The 23,624-nt window shown below is 42.1% G+C and overlaps 2 protein-coding genes across 3 annotated transcripts in view; one reads left to right on the forward strand and one right to left on the reverse strand.

Moving 5' to 3' along the window:
* Positions 1 to 18,379, forward strand: part of slc15a2 (solute carrier family 15 member 2) — a 29,707-nt gene extending 11,328 nt beyond the window's left edge. The window contains exons 3-19 of the mRNA XM_037687156.1: positions 507 to 597; positions 678 to 755; positions 2,049 to 2,131; positions 2,211 to 2,294; positions 2,403 to 2,492; positions 5,179 to 5,223; positions 5,483 to 5,518; positions 6,833 to 6,921; positions 9,397 to 9,478; positions 9,877 to 10,002; positions 11,151 to 11,315; positions 12,809 to 12,855; positions 12,980 to 13,087; positions 13,307 to 13,403; positions 13,485 to 13,628; positions 17,301 to 17,405; positions 17,506 to 18,379. Coding sequence (XP_037543084.1) covers positions 507 to 597; positions 678 to 755; positions 2,049 to 2,131; positions 2,211 to 2,294; positions 2,403 to 2,492; positions 5,179 to 5,223; positions 5,483 to 5,518; positions 6,833 to 6,921; positions 9,397 to 9,478; positions 9,877 to 10,002; positions 11,151 to 11,315; positions 12,809 to 12,855; positions 12,980 to 13,087; positions 13,307 to 13,403; positions 13,485 to 13,628; positions 17,301 to 17,405; positions 17,506 to 17,706 — 1,671 coding nt within the window. The 3' untranslated portion in view covers positions 17,707 to 18,379. The remainder of the gene's footprint in view (positions 1 to 506; positions 598 to 677; positions 756 to 2,048; positions 2,132 to 2,210; positions 2,295 to 2,402; positions 2,493 to 5,178; positions 5,224 to 5,482; positions 5,519 to 6,832; positions 6,922 to 9,396; positions 9,479 to 9,876; positions 10,003 to 11,150; positions 11,316 to 12,808; positions 12,856 to 12,979; positions 13,088 to 13,306; positions 13,404 to 13,484; positions 13,629 to 17,300; positions 17,406 to 17,505) is intronic.
* Positions 18,380 to 18,600: 221 nt separating this feature from the next.
* The window catches only part of hspbap1 (hspb associated protein 1), a 13,497-nt gene continuing 8,473 nt past the window's right edge, over positions 18,601 to 23,624 (reverse strand). For both annotated transcript variants that reach the window (XM_037686783.1, XM_037686784.1), the window contains exons 5-8: positions 22,667 to 22,838; positions 20,740 to 20,823; positions 20,209 to 20,319; positions 18,601 to 19,340 (exon numbers count right to left, since the gene is read on the reverse strand). In XM_037686783.1, the coding sequence (XP_037542711.1) occupies positions 18,837 to 19,340; positions 20,209 to 20,319; positions 20,740 to 20,823; positions 22,667 to 22,838 (871 nt within the window). In that variant the 3' untranslated portion in view covers positions 18,601 to 18,836. The remainder of the gene's footprint in view (positions 19,341 to 20,208; positions 20,320 to 20,739; positions 20,824 to 22,666; positions 22,839 to 23,624) is intronic.

Consider the following 23,624-nt stretch of genomic DNA (forward strand, 5'->3'; position numbering starts at 1 on the left):
GCAGCATGGTCCTGTTAGCAGTGTGGTTCTGTTAGCAGCATGGTCCTGTTAGCAGCATGGTCCTGTTAGCAGTGTGGTTCTGTTAGCAGCATGGTCCTGTTAGCAGCGTGGTCCTGTTAGCAGCATGGTCCTGTTAGCAGCATGGTCCTGTTAGCAGCATGGTCCTGTTAGCAGCATGGTCCTGTTAGCAGTGTGGTTCTGTTAGCAGCATAGTCCTGTTAGCAGAGTGGTTCTGTTAGCAGCATGGTCCTGTTAGCAGTGTGGTTCTGCTAGCAGCATGGTACCAGATATGTATGTATGTGATATGCTGTGTTTGTTTTTCTAAGAATGTATTTCTAATCTTTAAAAGTTGCAGAGCACTCCTAAGTAGTTAGTATGTTACCTGCACTAGACAGCAGTCGGTCAGTTCTTTGAGCTTTATACATTCATCCTAATGAGAACAGAAACTAATCTGGAGCCTTAAAGGTCTTTAAATATCAACTCATTATTTTCTTATTCACCTCTAGTTGAAAGAAAGGCAGAAGTTCTTCTCCATTTTCTACATGTCGATCAATGCTGGGAGCCTCTTGTCCACGTTGATCACACCCGTACTGAAAGGTGGGCGTTCACAGCTGTCCAACACGTGTTGCTCTGCTCCAGATGTTTTCTGTGTGTGTAACGTCACTCCACTCCTGCAGGGGGCGTGGAGTGTTTTGGTGAAGACTGCTACGCTCTAGCCTTTGGAGTTCCCGCAGCTTTGATGATAGTGGCATTAGGTGAGTCTTAAAAGTATCATATACTCACTTTTATTTCTCAAAGCACAAGAAATTATATTATTTGGCAAAAAACCCAACTCTTTACTTAACTCTATACCTGATCTTGAATGGTTGATGTTTATTAAATAATTCACAAACGTGTTCAACAATTTCAGTGTAAACTAGAGGAATTGTATTTCCTGTGAAAATGCAGTGTGGATGCTTATTGCAGAATAACTTGCTAAAAACATGCTGAAATGGAAGAGCAAGCCTAACACAGCTGAAGAAAACAGAAAGAACACACATTTGCTGAATTAGGTTTAAATAAGCAGAAATGAGCACAAAAATTAGGAAATTGGCCAAAAAAAGTAGCTGAAAAGGTAGAAAGAAGCTTAAACTATCAGAAGTAAGCGGAAAGAGCTGAAATGAGCTAAACAATGTGGAATTGGCTGAAAAGGCTAAAATTAGCTTAAAAACAGTTAAATAGTAGCTGAAAAAGTAGAAAAGTTGAAATTAGCAGAAATAAGCTGAAAAGAGCATAACAAGTGGAAATTAGCTGAAGAAAGTTTAAATTTTCTGAAAGAAGCTGAAGCAGAACAAAAAGTGAAAGGAGCAGTGAAAGGTTGTAAACACATCTAAAGAGCTGAAGGATGTAAAATGAGCTCAATTCATTTTCTGAGGAAAAAAAAATGTCAAAAAAGGCTAAATGTTTCAAAAAGCTAAAGCTGCACCAATACCAGAAGTCACAGCAGGACTGTCCTGAAAGAGCCGAGCGTTTTGATTTACAATTTGTTGAAGTAGATGGAAACTGCAGAACGAGAATCGTGACAAAAACGTATGGAAGAAAAACGGATCACAATAGTGTGAACGCTTCATGAGCATTCACACTATTAAAATCATAAAAAGCCGATGCTCCGTATGTGAACGAGTTCCGAATGAGCTCTACTTCGCCTTTTTAGGTTGCGTTTTCCAGGCTGGGCCTCCCTCTGAGCGAGACTCATCCACACTGACAGTCTGTTGTCTCTGCCTCTCAGTCCCCGTCACCCCCGACCCGTCCAGGATTCATGGCTGACAGCCCTCTCCAAACTGTGATTTCATCAGCGGTGGGGGGGCAGCGATGTATATCTCAGTGGGGCTGAGTCGGGAGCAGGTTTCACTGCTCGAGGCTGCAGGAGCGTTTCCAACATGTTTGATTTTATTAGAGCCGCACGGTTTAAAATGGCTTCTAACTTCTTTTATTTAAGGTGACCTCGTTGGTTGGAAACTAACCCAAGCTGTCCGTTAAAGAAACATGTCTGCCTCTGCGTCCCTCAGGTGTGTTCATAGCTGGCAGCAGACTGTACAAGAGGAATCCACCTCAGGGAAACATCCTGCTGCAAGTCTGCAACTGCATTGGTGTGAGTCCTCTCCCACTGTTGGCGTTTTACTTTGATGCCCATTAAGGTTTTTGCTTCAATAACGAGTTCTTGTCTGTAGTTTGCCCTCAAAAACCGCTGGAACAACTCCAAGTCCGACCCGAAGAGGGAGCACTGGTTGGACTGGGCAGAAGACAAATACTCGGTGAGTGTCACTCTTATTTCTTTATTTTTTCCAAGCATACGTTTGTGTTTTGTTCATTTTATTTTCCTCACTGTGTTTGTTGAGTGTTCAGTGTTTGTGTGTCAACAGAAGCGTCTAATCCAGGAGATCAAGATGGTCCTGAGGGTTCTGGTGCTCTACATCCCCCTGCCGATGTTCTGGGCTCTGTTTGATCAGCAGGTACAAGAACACAAATCTCTTTTAAAGTGCTCCAAGCTACAGCACAGTGAGATTATGTTCATACAGTCGTCGTCCGAAAGATGAGCGGAGTGCACGTTGCTGCTGCTCCTAAGAGCGCGGCCCCCTGTCCTTTAGTCAAGTCAAGTCAAGTCATCTTTATTTGTAGAGCACAATTTAAAACAGATAAACTGTTATCAAAGTGCTTAACAGAAATGTAGCAAAACATAGGCAGCAAAACAAAAAACATCATACAGAATTAAAATTACTGGAGCAATAACACACACTAATGATCACACTAAGGAAAGACAAGCAGTAAAAATAAACGTCAATCATAAAACAACAGAATTAAAATGAGGTACACAGAACAAAATAAACTAACTCACACAGTATTAAACGCCAGAGCAAACAGGTGCGTTTTAAGGAGGGATTTGAACATCAGGAGGGAGGAGGCCTGCCTGATGTTGAGGGGCAGGTTGTTCCACAGGTTGGGACCTCTGACTGAAAAAGCTCGATCCCCTCTGAGCTTCAGGCGTGATTTTGGAACGACCAAAAGAAGCTGGTCCGATGATCTCAGGGCCCGAGACGGAACATATGGTTCCAGGAGCTCAGAGAGGTAGAGGGGTGCGAGGCCATTTAGGCACTTATATGTCAGGAGGAGAATCTTGAAGTCGATTCTGGATCGCACAGGAAGCCAGTGAAGGGAGGACAGAACAGGTGTGATGTGCTCAGACCTACGTGTACCAGTTAAAAGCCGAGCAGCTGCATTTTGGACGAGCTGGAGACGTGAAATGGACGCCTGACTGACCCCAGCATAAAGTGAGTTACAATAGTCCAGGCGGGTTGTGATGAAGGCATGGACTAATGTTTCAAGGTTGGGTCTGGATAACACTGGCTTGAGCTTAGCTACCTGCCGCAGTTGGAAAAAACTTTTCTGCAGAACTGAACTGATCTGTTTGTCAAACTTAAAATCCGAGTCAAAAACCACCCCGAGATTTCTAACAGTGTGCTTGAGATAGGGCTGAAGTGAGTCCAGGTTTGCAGGATCTGAGGAGGCAGCTGAGCTAGGACTAAAGACGATGACTTCAGTTTTCTGGTCGTTAGATTGAAAAGGGGAAAGTCCATGAGGAAAGGATGGTGGTATTACAAAACAGATCTCTTCACATCTTGTCTTATCAGGACACGATTGAAGACATAAAAAAACCTCTACCTGCAGCACATTTATAATCGAGGTACAAATGCATTTGACGACAAGACGGTGAGATTTGTCCATGAAGCTATTCCAGATAGCACCATAGTCCTGTTAAGATGTTGGTGTCAGTCGGTACAACTCTGATGAGCTTTCACGGGAGTTCTCGGGGGGGGCGGGTTGTGCAGGGCACGGATAGCACAGAGCTTTCTTAGTTTACACATATCCCAGGAGAAATTTGATGTTGGCCTGCTTCAAGGCTGAACGGGGAGTCAGCTTCAGATAAGCCACAGTTGTAGATTTGTTTTTTTTTCCAGGCAGACTGTTATTTCCTGTCAGCCTTGAGTTCTGCTGGTACTTTCGATATCCAAAATGTCCAGATTTGTGGGCATTCCACTGGTCCATGCTTATCAGCTCCCTCCAAGGTCGTCCCCAACATACCGGCGAGTCCCAGAAGCTGCAAGTGGCCTGCGATTCTCACAAATCGCTTCCATCTTACGGTTGAGCTCATAAATCAGCTGATTTTGAGTACTTGAAGTACAAACCAAACCTTCACATAAGGTGCTTATGGTTTTTATTTATTTATTTTTAATTACTAAAAGTCTAGTTTCCTCAAATGATTGGGGTGGCTGGTGGGCTGGCCAAAAATTAATCTATGGTGGCCAAGGTCACCATTGGACACCCCCTGGCTCCGTCACTGCCCTTGGTGGTAGATAAAATTGCTCCCTCCACTCGCCAGCATCCGACACTATACACCACCTTGGACAAACAAACAAACAAACTCCATCTTTTGTTCTCCACAGTGTAACTCTGACCCACTTGAACGTCTTGCACCTAAAAACATTTAGGTTTACTTGCATTCCTTGTTCAATTCCAGTCCTGAACAAAAACACTTATCTGTAAAACTACAAACATTCATTATTCAAGTCCTTCAGCGACAGGAGACATCGACATGTTCAAAAGATGGTTTTTGCCTAAAAGTCTGGCATGAAGTAATCTGTATTTCTTTAAGAAATGGAAGACTCATGTTTTTTTATTGTATTCAGCTGTGTGAGCAGAGTACACGTTACATTTATTTAGATTTTCTGTATGACATCTTTCATCACGATAAGCTCCAAAGTTTTAGGTGACGCCACGAGAGCTGCTATATTTTTCTAACAGGAACAGAAGAGTCTGAAATCAAGTGTCATCCTTCAGAAGGTGGACCTGCTCTAGATAATCTGCCCACAGCTCCTGAAGCTCTGCATAACTCTCTGTTACTGCGCCTGCCGTCATGACCGTCGGCACGAACAGTTCATTATAGAAAACCTCCAAACCACATTCAGCATTCCTGACTTGAACTTGAGAGTATCGCTCATTTTACAGTCGACTGACTGGGTCAGATATGACAAACAAAATGTATAGATTTAAAGTCACTTATTTAACCGGTGGTTAAATTGTTTTGCTGATCTAAATCTAAAGCTTTTACATTAAAATTTTATTATTTTTTTTTTCCTGCAGGGTTCCCGTTGGACTATTCAAGCCACACGGATGAACCTGGCTTTTGTAAGACTTTTCCTCACCCAACACAAGCATGTCAAAATATCAAAGCTGCTGATGTTTGCACTTCTACATCAGTGGGTGGATTTGAGCATAACTCTGTTTTGCACCAGATGTCCCATAAAGTGAACGAATGGTTTGAACGCTGCAGTGGTTTGTTGTTTTACTGCAGTAAATAACATTGTTTATGACTTTGATGAATCATATAGTCATCAGGTCGGGATTAACAAAGTTAAAATTTAAATTCTTGTCTGTTTCATCACAGGGAGAATCCTTCATAATTCAGCCTGATCAGATGCAGGTACGTGCGCTCTGCTCGGGTAGTTTTTCACATAAGTAATAATATACCACTGGATGTTCGGACATAAAGCGATGCCGATCCAATAGTTTATGTCTAGAAGAGAAATACAAGTCATCATCATCTTCCACTTGTTCTGGAGTCGGGTCGCGGGGGCAGCATCTGGAGCAGGGAGACCCAAACATCTCTCCACAGCCACCAGCTCTTCTGGGAGGACTCCAAGGTGTTCCCAGGCCAACCGAGAGACACAGTCTCTCCAGCGTGTCCTGGGTCTTCTCCGGGGTCTCCTCCCAGTTGGACATGTCCAAAACTCCTCCCTAGAGAGGCGTCCAGGAAGCATCCTTACCATCCTTACTTGCGTCGTCGTTCCGTAGTTGTCCCCTACTGCAGAATGAAGAGGGTGATATTGTCCATCTGTTCATGTTGTGAGCATGATGTCTGTAAAAATAAGATATACTGACTTCCATTTTGGTATGTGGCTGCATCTTGGTGTAAAACTGGTCCTTATCAAAAACTGGGCTGCCACATCAAAATCCAACCGGCCACCCTGATCACGTGAGGAAACTGATTTCTAGTTTTATATTGCTGTAAAGTATAGTTTCCTGAAACGCCTGAGGTGCTGGTCCTGGTGGTGGATAAAACCGCTCCCTCCACTCGGCACGATCTGTCACTCTGTGTTGCCCCAGACAAGCAATAAATAATAATGCATATATAAACTACCTCTGTTTTTATACGTAGTACCCGCTTGACTATCGTGCACTAAAAACATGAAGGTTTGCTTGCATTGCCGGTTCAGTTCCAGTCCAGAGAAACTCATCTCGTGCAGCTGCTGTGTCCCTTCCTGCCCGAAGCCTGCGTTCACACAGCTGCGACGATCATCGGACATGAACTAATAAATTACAAACTGCAAAGCTGGTGTTGGTATATCGTGGCTTGTTGTGACAGTTTGTGTCGGGCTGATAAAGGTGTTAAAGTCTGACGCGTCTGTAAATGATTGGGATCTATTAAAACTGTGTAAATGACAGTGATCTGTAGAGACGCAGCCCTGAAAGACACGATTAAAGCTGCAAGATTCTTATTGAATAAGATAACCGACCTGAAATATATATATATTTTCATTTAAACAAACCTGTGCAGTCCAAACACTTTGAGGTGTTTGTAAAGAAAGCCCATGTTCTAGTGTCATCATCTTTATGGCTGCTTATCGCTGCCGTCTTCCCATCATTTTACAGTCACTGGGACCAACAGGCAGCCTCTTTTGACTTTATGAGTTTTATGGAATCGTTTTAAGGTTAATGTTTTCTCTCTGCTGTCTAGATGCTGAATGCTCTGATGATCCTGCTCTTTGTGCCCATCTTTGACCTCGTCATATATCCGCTCGTTGGCCTGTGCCGAGTCAACATCACGTGAGCAAAGCCCTCTTGTTTTGGAGACTCCTGTCTTTGTGACCGCCCGAGGCTTTTAGGGGCCAACTAACAAAAACCACGTGCAACTCTTTTAACTCTTTAGGTCTTTGAACATCCTGCGGGTTTATTACAGCAAATCCAGCCTTCATCTGAACCTTTATTTTAATTATAAAGACATCGTTCAAGTACAAAAAAGAACTAAATCTAGTGGTTCTGCACATACAGAGAATTTATTTTAATGTCAGAGGGAGTTGTCCAGTTGAGGCCAGAGATTTATTTCTTTATAAAGCGGGAACTTATTTAAGCAACACCTGAGAAAAGGCACCGGTCGTCACGCTCCTGAGACTGCGTGCACTAAAATGTTGAACGTGCATGTTTCAAATGTAGCAACTTCTGAGTAAATGTGGCATTTCATTCACACGAATGCAGATTTTTGGCACCGCAGATTGTTTTTTCCATAAACTTTTTGTTACGTTTTTTTAAAAACTCTTATTAGCGTTAAAACAACAGGCTCGTGGTGAGGAAACGTGCACGGTTATCTGTTCAACACACAGTTATACTCTGAGTCCGGTAAGACTCATAACCTGAAACAACTAGAGAATAAATAATTTTTACATAATTTCAGCTAGTTTAAGTCATTTTAATATAGATTTATTTTCAAACAATGTGTTGAAACTGACATGGCTATAGCACCAGATCCATATTAATTTAACTATATATGAACTCTGGCCAAACCTATACATCCCTATATATTATATATGTATGCTTCGTGTAGTAACACTTTACTAAAAAATGTTAATGTTTGACATTTAATCTCAGTTATTGCATCACGATCTTGTCACATAACCAGTTTTAAAAAATGTATTCAGACAGTTGATCATCAGTTTTACGTTAGAATAAATAGACGAGTCTTTGTCCCCCGTCGCAGAGCCAACAGGCAGAATTGGAACTGCCCTTCGTCCGTCCATGTTGGGAGCACGATAAATTTAAAAATAATTGAGGTACCGACGCCCGTTTTGGTGTGGCTACATCGAGGAGTAATAAAGGTTGTTTATGAAAATTGTATTTTTGCACACTGGTGCACATTTTATCCAACGTCTTCTTGACTGCCCGGTGGACATCAGGGACTGCGTACCTTTCAATTTCTTAATCTTTAATGAGAAGAAGACAGAAGTCATGTTGTTTCCACCTAATGGCTCAATCAGGAGCCACTGTGTCGACCTTTTCCTCTCTAGCCCCGTTAGAGAAACAAATTGTCACTAATCTGGGAGTGAAAATGGATCTTTCCATGAAACTAAACTGTCATGATGTACACATGATTGTTACATCCTGGTTTTTGTTCAGTTGAGGCGACTGTCTAAACTGAAGCCCATGCATCCAAAACTAACTTTGAGACAGTAAAACATACTTTCATAACATCCAGGCTCAATTACTGCAGTGCACTTCTTTTTAGAACCAGTCAGATCTCTATTGTACCATCACAACTGGTTCAAATTACTCCAGTTCTGGCCTCCCTTCACCGGCTCCCGCTTCACTTTTGAATTAATTTTAAAATCCTTCTGTATGTTTTTAAATCCCTGAACAGTTCTGCCCCCTCTTATCTCGCTGATCTGCTGCAGCCATATCTCCCACAGCGCGCTCTGAGGTCAGACCAGATGCTTTATTGGCTCCAGGAACTCGTTTTAAGCTCAGAGGTGACAGAACCTTCTCTGCTGCAGGTCCAAGACTGTGGAATGAGTTGCCACTGCATGACAGGCAGGCTCCCCCTCTCACTGTTTTTAAGTCTAGTTTAAAAACTCACTTTTATTCCCTGGCTTTTGACACTGTGCGAGTTGATTTTAACTTGTCTGTATTTTATAAAGTTGGTAATTTAGTTCTTATCATTACCTCTTGGGATCTATTTTATCCAGTGTCCTTTGCTTGTTTTTGCTGGACATCACTTTGGTCGGCCTTGTTGCTGGTTATAAGTGCTTTATAAATAAAGTGCTATGGTATGATATACATCTATATACTGTATGTAAACTTTGTGAGCACTTCCATTTTGGTGTGTGGCTTGATTTAGGTGGAAGAAAGGCCACTATCAAAAATTACGTTGCTGTCAAATTCCAAGATGGCCACCACTGACCACCTCATTTCTAGTTTTTATATTGCTTCAAAGTACAGTTTCCTCAAATGATTGGGGCGGCCTAAGATTAACGGGTGGCCACCCCGCCTGCTCCACCATTGCATCTGTTTGTGGATAAAATTGCTCCAGGATCCATCACTCTGCGGTGGCCTGGACAAGCAGAAAGTTAGACCTCCACAGTGTAACTGTTCAATTCCAGTCCAGAGACACACTCGCTGTTGAAACCTCTGTGAGGAGGGACATGTGTGCACTGCTTGTTAACTTGGAGGTAAAGTCAAAGCAGGTGAGGATGCTCAGGACTGTTCTGACTAAATGTTCTCTGACTGTTTTACTGACTGTTCTGCCTTCAGGCCTCTCAGGAAAATGGCCACGGGGATGATTTTTGCAGCCCTCGCCTTCGGAGCAGCCACGCTGGTGGAGGTCAACGTTGTGGTAGGTTTGAGCAGAAGTCACGAGTTGTGCCGTTTTCTCCAAAAACTCTTTAATTTACTGTCATAGTTGAATACAGATGGGCGTAGATCATCTCTGTACGGTGCATTATTTCTGACTCTGCGCTAACACCTTAGGTTTTACAGGCGCATCTAAAATAATTACCCATAATCATCAACATTACAAGAAATAAAGTCTCGATATGTTTCACTCTGCGTGACGAATATTTGAGTTTCAGTTTCTGAAGTGATTGACAAAAATATGGAGCTTTTTTTTCACCGGATTCAAACTTTCTTTAGACGCACGTGCACGTCTCCTTCCACGATGAATATTTCTGATGTGCTCGAAATCAAAAGCCGCTGCTCTCTGACGTTCAGTATGCGTCCTGTTCTTCCTGTTAGAAAACGGTGGTGGAGCCAGCCCCTGCAGGGGAATGTCTCCTGCAGGTCGTGAACCTGGCCGGAGGAAACGTCCAAGTGATTGTTCCAGACAGCAGCCTGTTTCCAGACACCATCCCACACCTTCAGGTAGTCTCCTCAGAGGAACATGTTGGCCTGAACAATGCCAGGCAGCTTTTTCACTGATGCAGCTTTCTATATACAAGTACCCATGCACCAGCTGGATACAGGGAACATATACTTGTACTGGAAGTACTCAAAAAGTGCTTACATTTAGTATTTTGAAAGTGATTATGACTGCAATTGTTCCTTTTATAATTGATTGTTGGTATTTATTAGTTTGTCGTTAAAAAAAATGTAATATTTTATGTTTAAGGATGATTCAGACTTTTACAGCCTGTCTGAACCTAAAAAAGAGGCTGGAAACAAACTTCAACACCTACGCACCGAGAAACGGTTTGATTTAAGTGTAGTCTGCAAAAAACAAATAAAATCTGCGACACATTTTGAATCATTTCTTTCTTTAGATTTTACTCCAAACAGTGACTGTACATCAGAGGTGTCCAAAGTGTGGCCCAGGGGCCGTTTGTGGCCCATGGAGTGATTTTGTGCAGCCCATATTTACAGTTTAAGAATTAATTAATTTAGGCCTCTAAGCTGAAGTGACTGATGCAGAAGTAAACCTGTTGCTAATTAACTGGTGATCATTTTTAATAAAATTTGTAGGTTTAACAGCAAAAAATATATATATAAAAAAATCTCAAAATGAGCAGTATTAAGTTTAATATAGTCCTTTGGCAATAAATCAATAAAATCCAATTAATTAAAAAAAAAATTAACAAATGTTTTAAATGTTTTAGATTATAACAATTTAGAACTTCTCCACCAAAATTAGTCAGTTTTATGCTTTACAAAGTGTTGTTTATGTTGAGTAATTTTTTTTTTACTTAAAATATGTACGCTTTTAAAAATTATTATTATTATTATTATTATTAATGCGGCTCATGACTCCTTTCATCATCAAAGTTTTGGCCACATATGAAAATGTTTGGACACCCCAGCTGTACATAAAGGAACATTGCAGATCAGAAACTGCAGTTTACGTCATCTTTGAACACAAACAAGTAGAATTTTACATTTTTACTAATTTTAAATTCCCTTTGAGTAATAAACACTTTCCTTCTAATCTCTTAAACCTTCACGTCAGTGACTTGTTAAAGTAATCCTCTGTACCAGAGTGGGATATCAACCAGACCCCCCATGTCTCTGTCTGTCAGGACCCTCCTAATTACGAGCCGCTCCCCCTCGAGGCTTCCAGCAGGAAGCTGGACCTGGAGGTCTCTGCTCTTGGAGCTTCGTCTGTGTGCAGTGTGACGTTTGAGGAGCAGAAGGCGTACAGCCTCATCGTTTACAAAGAAACCGCTCGGATCACGTGCAAGTTGGTGAGTTGGTCGAACAGCGGTCGGCCTTTTCTGTTTGGTTTTGTGTTTTTAATCTCAGGTACTGAATGTGGCCCAAATCTGCTCAACTTCATTTCAAAAGTGTACAACAGCAGCTTAAACCAAAGATGAAGGATGGCTGCCAAGTGCGTGCACATTTAACTGAGGTGGGCATCAAAATAATGTGCAGAGACCGGTTGTGATTGTAACAAGCGGCGGCTCTAAACGTGGCCCCGCCTGGTCAAAGCTGCAGAGTTCAGTGAGACGCCACAGGAAACTATTGTCCTCACATATCCTGATGCATGCTCAATAATCCAGGTAGAACTGTCCTCGCAGTTTGCTTCAATGCTTGAGTCACCAGCTGAGCCGGCGCTGCTCAGCGAGAAACCATTTATTGTCTTTTGGGCAAAGCCACACATTAATTTTTGTCCGTGTTTTTATTTATGCATTTTATTGGTGAAGTCAACTCAGTATTTTTTCTGGCAAAGACTAAAATATATATATTTTTTTACTGTAGTTTAGATTTTCTTATGCTCCTGTAAGCTCACTTTAATTTTATTACACCCTCGTGCACCTTATGGGAACAACTGGCCTCACTGAAACGTTACAACTTTGAATTTTTTTTTATTTAATTTTTTTAAAACATTAAAAAAAAATCATTCAGGGCATATTAATGCAAGGAAATTGCCTTTTTTAATTCTAGGCTCAAGGTTTTTGTCATTTGCATCACACGTGGCACATGAGGTGGAACAAAATTGTGTACTCAAGGTCCCAATTACACCCAAAAATAGCAAAAATATAAATTATAAAAAGAAACGGTAGACAAGGATCTAAGATGTACGATAAACAATAATATTATAATATAAATAAGGTGTAAAATTGCTGTAAAATATTAATTTTGTTGATTTAAAAGCAAAAATGAATTGTGATTTATTTATTTAAATAAAGGCACTTAAAGAGATAAACATTTTATATAATGTTAGGCTGATATAAGTCTAAAAACTGACCAGTTCATTGTTTAAAAAGAAATATAAAAATAGTATTTTTAAGCAGTTAAATAAGATTTCTGTTCCCCCAGAGGAAATGAATGTTCACGAAGCATTAACAGTCTCACATGATTCTGTATTTCTGGTTTTTAAGCTTGAGGTTTTGACGTAAATTAATAAACCGATCAATCTTGAACGTTTATCTCAAACAAAAAAAAAACAACTTTCTTATTTACCCCAACTTTAATGCTCCAACAAACTCTACAAACCTAAAGATCACCTCATGAACCTGATCGTCGTGACGACCTTCACGGTTTAATTCCTGACTACACAGAAGAGGTGACGGACGAGCATCAGCCTTAATTCACACAAGAGAAAATAACTTTTAATCGTATTAATCACTCACAGAGAGATCTGATGTTTAGAGTAAAATTAGGCTTAAACGTTGAACTGAAAACTGAAGTTGGAAAGAGAACAAACGAGCTGACGGGATGTTCTTTTGTTATTCAGGTGGAAGACTACATATATAAAAATGAAAATGGGACCCCTAATGTGAGGTAAAACATGTTGATTCTTAGAAATCCTTTTAACACAAATACATTAGAATCCATTTTGAATCTTAGAAGCATAGATTTATGAATCCAGCCCGGTGAGTGAGTTCTCCTGGTTTAAATTCAACAGGTTCCTCAACACGAGGCCGGAAGCCGTAAACATAACCGTTGGAAAGGAGACGTTTTTTGTGCCCCCTGACTACAGCGTGTCTGCCAACAGGAGCGTGGAACGAGGAGCGTGAGTACACCTGACCAACATCTGGGTTCGAACTGGAGACAAAAACACTAACTCCAGATGAACAGCAGGTGTTCAGATGCGTTTTCTGCCTTGGAACGAGAACAAAACCGAACCACCGAACGACTTTCTTTCAGATTCTTTGGAATATATTTCAAGGACGTCCAGAAATCGTGCTTTTTAAACTCATCCTGTAATTGTTGTTTACTGTCGTGTGCGTAGTTACTCGGCGGTCGGCTGCAGCTTCCAGTCGAAGACGTGCGAGCTCAACCTGGGCCTGCTGGACTTTGGAGCTTCCTACACGTTCATACTCGTAGAGGTCAGGATGCTTCATTTTCCTTCGATCGCTACAGAATTCACTTACTGTTACAACGTGACTGACGCGTGTGTGCCTCGTCAGGAATCGGGGAAAATTGTTGCTAAAAGGATGGAGGATGTGAAAGCCAACAACGTGCACATCGCCTGGCAGATCCCTCAGTACGCCCTCATAACTACAGGGGAGGTCATGTTCTCCATCACAGGCCTGGAGTTCTCCTACTCGCAGGTCTGACACTCTGACTACAGAATGTGTTCTCTGAGGATTAAACACCAAAAAACTTCAAGTTTCTTCTAGTATTACTACATTAATCCAGATTACAGGCAGTAATCACAGCTGGATGTGTGCTGCAACACAAAGAAACAACCAGGATGGCGACATTTAATGCACCGTTAGGAATTTATTTGGTGTTCTGGCACTTTATTGGAGCAGCTAAAACCAATTTTACCCAAGAATTGTGCAAATGTGTCGCGGTTACATTATTATTTTACCAATGTGTTACTAGTACAAGGCTACTGACAGAAGAAAACAAATAATTTGACACAAAGACCATTTAAGTTGATCAATAAATTGCTTTACGGTGATTACTGTGCAGAAATGAGGTCGATTTGTCAGCCATCTTGAAAAAAGTATTCTCTTTTAACTAACTTAAATAAAAGAACCACACTCGACAGCAGGAGAAGATTTTTAACTGGTATTTACTTGCAAGGTCAGATTTTCAGGACAGGTTACACAGATAAACAGGAAGTACACGCATGAAGACCAGTCGGGAGGATCTGCCACGAGCCGCGTGTGCAGCTTGTTTTTATACACGTACCAGTTCAGCCGAGCTCACAGACTCGCAGACGTCCTTGGAGTGCCAGCTGCAGCCTCACCCAGCTCTCTACTAACCCCAAACATATGGTTCATGGGCAGAGTTAGCATTCTCAGACATAACAGTTAAAACATCCATAAATTTTGACTAAAAACTTTGTAACGGCCGCCATCTTTGATTTTTGAATTATCACTTGGACAGATTTGACAAATACCTCAAAGAATCTCTTTGTACCAAACTTGGTGCTTGTATCACAATTTGTATGAATTTTCTATTATATGCTTTTACTGCGTTGCTGGTCTAGAGCTGAATGGTGCGTTAACACGATGTCAAGGCGGAAAGACATCTGCAGTGATCTTAGAGAAGCAACTGTTGCTGGGAGTGGTTAAAGGTAATGTCCAAACAATATAGGGTTCACCGTTTTACAGAAAGATTATTCATGAGTGGAAAACATCTAAGACAGCTGATGTCTTCAAAGGAGTGAGCGCCCCAGTAACTTCACCCCGTTGTCAGACTGTGCAATGCTCAGAGATTTGATGAAGAAAAACAAACGACGAAGAGCTCCCTCTTTGACTCTTCAGGTCTCAGTTAGCAGGACTGAAGCAGAAAACGTCTGTTTAAAAATGAGTGTTGTGAAAAGCTCACAGTAAAAAAAAAGAAATGTGAAGTGGCCATGGACGTCTTGTGGAAAAGGGTGTGCATTTAATATCTTACCTGCTGTAGATATCTCTTTGAATGATCCCCGTGTAAAGAAATACTTTAATTTGAACGAGTTTGAACCTCTAGTCTGACTGCTGTTGTCTAAAAACAACTCGGATCTCAAAAACTCACGTTAACTCTGTTTTATTTGTGTCAGTTTGGCACAAAATGGTAAATGTGACTGAAATAAAACGCTCCAGCAGGAAGTGTGCGTCAGGCTGCAGACAAAGTGCTGCACCTACCTGTTGCACTTGCAAAGAAAGCAGCACATTTCTACAGAAATACCTGCGCAATGTGAAACTGAAGGTGGCGTAAAGAAAGTTAAAATAGTTTTTGCATCCACTGCTATAAAACTTAGGAGATCTGAGTTGTTTCAAGATGGCAGCAACCCATTTTTATCTTTGCTTACTAATTTGGTCACAATTAAACTATTTCTCCAAACTGAGGTCAATCAAAGAGGCATCTACAACAGGTAAGATACTAAGTGTTCATAACATTTCTACCGAACCCCACTTCAAATTATCTGAAGTATTAACGTAAAACCTCATAAACAAACATACAAGCTGACTACAACAGCACTTTTTATGTCGCCTGTAATATCTATTTTTAATCAATAATTTTTCTGACATTGTTAAAGGCTGCACAAATACACTTCAGCTATACGTGTCAAAATGGTTGAAATACCACTTTTTTGGTTGAGATTGTAACTGTTTTGCACCTTAGCTGCTTTACCTGATCTGACAGCAGACAAACGAAACGTTTCCCATCTCCATGCCGCCTGTAGCGAAGCGATGAGGAGTAACTGTTAATGCTCTCCGACCGTCCGTCTGCCTGCATGGTACGATAACTTTAAAAAAAAGAAGAAGAAGGGAGGAGCCAGCTTTCATTGTGGTGTGTGCAGGGCTTAATTTGTAAACTGATTGATGCCGGAATGCAAATAGTGGGCGGGGGAGTGGCAGACAAGGGGGGCGCACGGGGGTGGGGAAGTGGAGGGAGCTTGTAGATCCTCCTCCCCCTTAAGTTTTGGAATAAAGTAGATGCTATTTCCTGCACTTTGGTGCAGCCTCTTTTAACTGGTTGTTAAACATCTACATTTGTAAACACTTGATTAAATTATTAATTTAGAGCAACAACAGGTTGTGTGTGAATAGAGCAGCTCCGATTCTGTCAAGCGTCCTAACCCCCCCACTTCACGTTTCTGAGCCGAACTCTTCTTCGCTGAATTAATTCCTGCACGTTGTTGTTGCTCCTGCCTTCTCGGTTGTCCAACTAAGGACACTCCATCCATCCATTTGTTTAATGAAAGTAAACTGGACTGTCTTTTCAACATTTTGATCGCTGGTATTTTGACAAATTAGCGCCGTTGTTTTGATGCGTGATTAATATGAATAATACACATCAAACATTTCTCTCGTTGTAGTTTTTTTTTACTGTACCTAAGCTTTTTTATTTAGTATGCCTGAAACGTATGTGTGCGTTCACATCAGCAGTTGTGCACGCTCTCTAGAGCGGTCTTGAGATGTTCCTGTGTGTAAGGTATGGCAAGCCAAGTGGCCCATTAATAGCCACTTTTACCACATGTCTGGCTATTAACGGGCCACTTGGCTTGCCATATTGATGAAGACGCTTCATCCCCACGGGACATGTCGTCTGTGTCTCTGCTGGGCAGGAGTGTGTGCGCGAGCTGGTGCACCTGCTGCAGCTGTAATATCCACTCCTCTCTTTGTATTTTTAATAAATAATCAAAATTAAAATGCTCAATGACTTTGGACATTTAGGGGCTGAGATTTGAGTTGCCGAATCTGAGCAAACTGTTGCTGGAACGCACCCGGTCACAACGAGGGAGTTCCCGGATCTTGTTCCGGCAGGATCCGGCTCAAATAAAGCACTGGGTGTGCGGCTGCGTCTATGGGTACAAGGGCCACCGTCAAATTTTGGGTTGCCACATCAATATCCAAGATGGCTGCCGTCATATATGGTATTTAAATATATAAACCGACCACCCCTTTCATTGGAGGAACCTATGCTTTCTATTTTTGCTTACAAGTATAGTTTCCTCAAATGACTGGGGTGACCCTTGAGGATTACTGTATTCCAAATGGGCCGAGGCCACCATTGGCCACCCCCTGGCTCAGCTATTGCACCTGATGGTGGATAAAATTGCTCCCTCCAGTTGCCAGGATCCACCACTCCTCCATTTTGCATCAAAAACATTAAGATTTACTCCACTCTGTTCAATTCCAGTCCAGAAAAACACTCGTCTGGAAAACTACAAATACTCGCTCTTCAGTCCCTCAGCGACCGTGGATGTCGGCGTACTGCGAAACGATCTATAATGAACCATAAACTTGCTTGTAGTTTATTTCAGTGTTTTGTTTTCCCTCCAGGCTCCCACCAACATGAAGTCGGTCCTGCAGGCCGGCTGGCTGCTCACGGTTGCGTTCGGGAACGTGATCGTGCTGATCGTGGCCGAGGGCGCCGGGCTAGAACAGGTAGAACATTGTGGGGCAGTGAAGGCCACGTTCATCCAACCACAACAAACGTTTCCTCTTCCAGTTTCACTCCTAATATGAACTTGTGATATGTTCTCAGTGGAAAGAGTTCCTGCTGTTTGCCGGCCTCCTGCTGGGCGTTTGCATCATCTTCTCCATCATGGCCGCCTTCTACACGTACGTCAACCCCGAACAGCTGGACAAGGTTTTCCTGGAGGACTCGGAGAAGGACGAAGACGACGACAACATGAAGAAGAAAGATCTGGTGATGAAGGGAACAGGAAAGAGCACCAGGCTGTAATTCAGAGCACTATTTTAGTTCGGCTGCTTCCTGACGTACGTTTGTGGAAAAGACAAGCGGATGTTTGACATTTCTTTGCTGTTGTGACTTCCAGTATTTGTGGCGTCGTTCACATAAATTCACTCCACTGTTTATAATCATACACAAAACACAGAAAACTATTTTTACATATTCATGCTCATCCAGAAAACAGAACTTAACAGATATAAAACGTGTGATCATCTGCGTAAAGATTAATGTAGCAGGTAAAGTTTAGAATCTATTTGTTGCATTTGTTGTTGTTGTCATGAATCTATTAGAACACCAGAAAAATTAAGTTTACAGTTTCTACAAGAGAATCTGAGAATCTTCAAGAAAGAAAAAGGGTTTAAATATCTAATGTCCTGAACAGTTTACTGGAGCACACTGAACTGTTTGTGTCTTTTGTAAAACTTTCTAATTGATTTATTTGCATTTTATTTGCAATGGGAGCACTTCAAATACTTTCTGAATTCAATACGAACACGAGCTTCTTGTACGAATCCATACGTGCTGTAAGAAAAAACACAAAAATAGCTCAAACGTAAAACTACCTGATTCACTCTGAGCTTTATGACCGTAGTTTATGGTTTTTATACAGGGAAAAGTAAATTACGCTGCTCCCTATAAACTATTGTAAAAAAAAAAATAAAAAGGTAACTGTGATGCTAAAACTTATGTTTGTTGTTTTAAATGAAAATTAAAGTGTGGAAACGGTTCACAATTCTCCACATATTTTTTTTATGCCTCGTTAGAAAAGTGTGAGCAGTGGCAGAAAACATTTTGACGATAAAATCCTTTCGATCACGTTAGTGCCAGTATTCATCATTCCACGACAAAGAAACACTCGGGAAACAAATGCAAGCTCCACTGGAATACTGTCTTGAATTATTTGTTTTATTAGCATAGTAACTTGATTGAGACGGTTATTTTTCTTTTCCTGGAAGACCCAAATTGGATAAAGGTGTTCAGAGAAACAGCAGGAAATGTGAGCCCTGCTTGATGCTCCTCACACCTGAGGTTCTGCTAGGACTAAAGACAAAAGTCTGACATTAAAGTGAGACGGGGGGTTGGAGTATAAACGTCTGCAGACACAGATTCTTGTTTTTAGTTTAGTCTTCCCCACAACTTTCTTTAACGGCAGTCCCCTGGGAGTGTTCGGCGGGTGATGCTGAGAGACGATCTCCTCGGTGTCTTTCCAGGAGAAGCTCGGTGACACGACTCGTGACGTCAGGATGCACCAGACACTCCAACAGGTCGTTCGTGGTTATCAACGGGAGTCCTGGGCCTTTATTATTCTCCGCCCAGGCCTGTGTGGTCTCGTGCTCCTGTGCAGCACGGTCCTCCTGAGATGCAGCACGGTTTGTGGAAGTGTTGACCTCTCCATCGTTAGGGACCGTTCGCTTCAGCTCATCTCGCTGACTGCAGACGAGGAGGAGATGTGGTCCAAGTGAAGAGGCGCTGAAGGCCGCAGAAATCTCTGCCCCGTCTCGGTTTGTCTTTATTTTCTGAGCAGCCCTCGGCTTGTCGGGGGAAAGGCTCCTCTTTCTGTGAGCACAACCCGACACCGCCAGGTTCAGGTACCGCATGCTTTCACTATGGGAGGCTCTTTCTTCCTGCCACAGGAGGAAAAACTTCAAATTAAAAACATTTACTTCAACAAATGTACATTTATTAAAACCTGAACTTTAAATGTCTGTTTTTCCTAAACTTGTATTACAAAAACGCACAAATATTAAAACAACTCCGCTGACAAAAATGTATGCAGAACCGCTACAATTTGTGTATATTGTCATCTCAAACTTGGATGAGATAAAAGTTTTAAACGTATACAGTAAATAAAAAACACTACAACAACCAAAAACAGTGACATACGACAGGCAAAATGTAGTTTATCTACAAAGAACTAGCTGTCGAATACAGTAGTCCTGCGCTTTTTCAAAATAAGCGTGGACACGACACAACTGGCTGATTGATGGATGAGATCATGCGATTAATTGATTTATTGATTATCGCGACAGGTCCAGTTGTTAGTGCAGAACAAACTTTGGACTGCAGCCGCCTGTATTGGAGCATTCCACACCTCCATGGGGGGGTTCCCCTGAAAACCTCCACTCTTGAGACCTGGATTCAGAAACCTTCAGGTTCTGAGAGAATGAGGCCGTTGTCTGTAAATGAACCAACGTTTCACGTCGTGTAAATGGGGCCTCAGACTGGCTGCCCTGTCTGTCAATCAAGACAAATTTCATAGCTGACTATTTTTAATGCCATCTACCTTTGAGGTCAACGGGCACTCCTGATCTGCACCTTCAGAAAGAGCTCAAGTCTCTCCCTGTATCTGTATTTGCACTGCAGTCCGCTGTGTGGCACCTCAAAACCAGATGACAACATTAAACAGAAAATTCTAGATCCCCATCCTCCTCATGAGCCCCTTTCAGAAAATGAAGTCTGGAAGCAGCAGGAGGACGCCTTTGCCTTCATTACCTCAGTGGGGTTGAGCCAGTTGTCAGTGTTGTCGTCACTCTGAGCACTTTTTAATGCACAGACGACCGTCTTGGTCACAGCTTCTGTTACTCTCGCCACGTCATCCACTTCCTGTGCAGCAACGGAGAAACGAGCGTCATAAGAATTACGGTTCACGTCTTTAAAACGACACTAAACGATAACGCTGCGGCCTTTAAGCAGAGACAGGTTGTTGTGTCTGTGACCGTGGAAGGGAAGTTGGAGAGGAAACCTTGGAGCAAACATTCGTCTGGAAGCGGGAGCTTTAATTCATGTGGCACGCTCTCCGTGTGTGAGCACACTCATCATAGTGACAGTGAATCTTTTCCTGCAAGGCCTCTTCATTATTCAAACATAAGAGGGGCTTTAATGTGGAAGGACTAATCACTGCTAGGATCAATAAAAGCAGGAGCTCTTCGCAGTATTGATGGAAATGTCACTAACAGTAAATATGGAGAGCATTACTTCAGTGCTTTCTTTGGACAGAAGCCAGAAGTGACAGAAATGAGTTACCAGCTCAATCCAGGTGTTGACACTGACGGTGAGGGGATCCACCGACTCCACATAGTGCCACCAGTGTCTGGGAACGAAAAGCACCTGTGTGAGCAGAGAGAAAGTTCAGTCATGTCTCTTGGCTCCATAACTTCTTCACAAGTTATGAGAACCAGCAGTACACTAGCAATCCACTAGATGGGAGCACAAACCGCCCCCACGCTGCTGGAGCTCCATCCATTCATAAAGCAGGTCTATTAAAGAGGAGATGGCTTATTGATTCCTGAGCTGTGCCATTGTCTTGAGTCACTGGTGGTCTGACAACTCAAGATGAATGATCAGTCTCCAGATTTGATTTGCTGAGGTAGAACCCTCTCTGTGGGAGAAACCAAAGCTATCCTTTTTAGTGTCGACACGTCTTCTCTGTGCAGAGGGAAACTAACCCAAGCAACTGCATGGAAACGGCTAAAGCCAGTGGTGATATTGACACGAGTTGAAAGTTGCTTATCTAGGAAACTATTGGAGACATTTAGAGGCCGGGGACATCAAATGTTCAAGGTACAAAGATCAGAAATGTCTCTCAAACTTAGCCGAGGACTTGTTTACACCAGAAAATGTACCTTTGTGATATTTTTGTTCCAAAAGAAAACACGATTGTCGTGAAAAAGATTATCAGTATCTTACGCAGAGCAGGTTTCTCACAAACAAAACGAAGGGGTCAGCAGTGTCTCTGACCTACAAATCAATTACTGAGCGTTCGGCACAGCTGCATGACAGCTGGCTAACATGTTGCTCATTAGAGGCACAGCAGCCTGGCTGGATAATAAAACACAGCTGATGTGTTGTTGTTGTTGTTACTCTTAGTAAACAAAATAATCCAGGGAAAATGAACCCATTCAGTACAGTAGTCCCTCGATACTTCATGGTTCGACTTTGGCTGACTCACTCTTTCGCAGGTTTTCAACGTAAGATTGAAAATGTTAAATGGACTGTACTTCTGTAGCTCCTTTCTATCTTATCAAGATACTCAAAGCTCTTTACAACAATCTGTGCCTCATTTAACCATTCATACAGCTCTATACTAGATCTATACAAAGCTCATTGAACAAATCATTCTAAAGAGACTAATCAGAGCTTTATCACATTCATACACCGATGGGACACACATCAGAGGCTATGAGGGGTTCAGTGTCTTGCCCAGGGACACTTCAGCATGTGACTGCTGGTGGATTCAAACCACCAACTCCTGCATTGGCGGACAACTGTTCTAACCACTCAGCCACATCCGCCCAGTTGTACACATTGTTTCCCGGTGGCCTGGCCATCAGTGATCGCCGAGGGACCCCCTCCTTTCTCTTTCTGAGGCCGTCAGCTCTCTTTCGCAGGGCTCTTTTAGAGCCTTTAGAGAGTTTAGCACATTGCAAAGTGTGGGAAGAGTTTATAAAGCCTTAAAACGTATATAAATACTAAAATAAATATAATAGGGGTGCACCAATTGCAGTTTTCTGGCTGATCACCAATCTCTAAAACGTCTGACCTGCCGATTACGATTTTGGCCGATACCGATTTTGTTTTGTAAGCGACACTGTCAGGTGTTATAAGGTCACGATGCACCTTCAGTTTTCCAATGTTATTTTATTGAAAAACATACCTTGAACAATGTCCTAGACACAATACAAACATGTTTTAAATGGCCATGAGGTAGAGCTCTGAAATATGAATAAAGTTTAGACAATTGTTGTTAAAACTACAAAAAATCGGTTTCTCATGTATCGGCTGATCTCCCAAAATGAAGGAGATCGGGGCTAAAATATAACGTCCTTGACAGATTTTCACCCATCGTGGGGGTGTCTGGAACATAACCTCCACAATAAATGAGGGACTACTGTATTTAGATGTTTAAGAAGCCAAACAGGTCTTATCAATAACCACTGCGCCAGACTCTGACCTGCCCGGGCTGCAGAGTGACGATGTGGGCCCTGGCTCTTTGAAACTCGGGGAATCTCTTCAGGTCTGGACGGAGAACGTCCACCTGGCTGAAGATACTGGACTCCTCGTATGGGATCCGTGTCGGGTACAGGTTGGACGTGTCATCTGGTGGAAAGAGATGCCAGCGCTTCCTGAAAGAAACACCACAGCTTAAACTTCAAGAACAGCTAAACGTAGCTCTTACTCTGCTTTGTTAGTCTCTGTAGTAAAGGTCAGGTAAGCCTTTGATCTACTGGGCGCCACATAAAACAAAGCACAGCAAATATTCACAATTGTTCAAACAAGTAGAATTAAATAAACTACGGATCTATTCATGTCAAACTGGCATTTTTTTTTTACCAGACCTAAAAATTAATTTTCATTCCTTGAATCGTTTGTTTTGCAACACAGAGCAAGCGTTTCTATTCTTCTGTTCACGCGACCCGCTGTGGGGTCAGATGTCGTGGTACCAATCAGCACCGTTGTTTTTTCATGGAGCAGCAGAGTCAAAGGACTGGACTTCTTCCCTTTGGGGATCAATACCAAATAAAAGAACCTGAGAACCAATTACAAAAGGTGAGATATAACAGTTGCTCTCTCACAGAACAGGAGAGCAAGATTAGGTGGACCTTTTCATTTCATTTCTTCACTCTCCTCTCCATCTCCACCTCTGGAGCAAATTAAACCTTTTCCAGAGCAGAGGACAGATCACACTGTCAACAGCAGATCTTCTCCTTCTTCCTCCTCCTCTTCTCCATATTCCTATTCTTTCTATTCTTCCTTTTTCTCCTTCCTTTTCTTCCCTCTTCTTCCTCTTTATCGTCATCATCTTCTTTCTGTTCTTCTTTCTTGTTCCAGTTCTTCTCCCTGATCATCATCATCATTATCATCATCATCATCATCATCTTCATAATCTTCTTTCTTGTTCCAGTTCTTCT

This window comes from Nematolebias whitei, chromosome 13 (assembly GCF_014905685.2).
Source record: "Nematolebias whitei isolate Nwh7 chromosome 13, NemWhi1, whole genome shotgun sequence".
Taxonomy (NCBI): domain Eukaryota; kingdom Metazoa; phylum Chordata; class Actinopteri; order Cyprinodontiformes; family Rivulidae; genus Nematolebias; species Nematolebias whitei.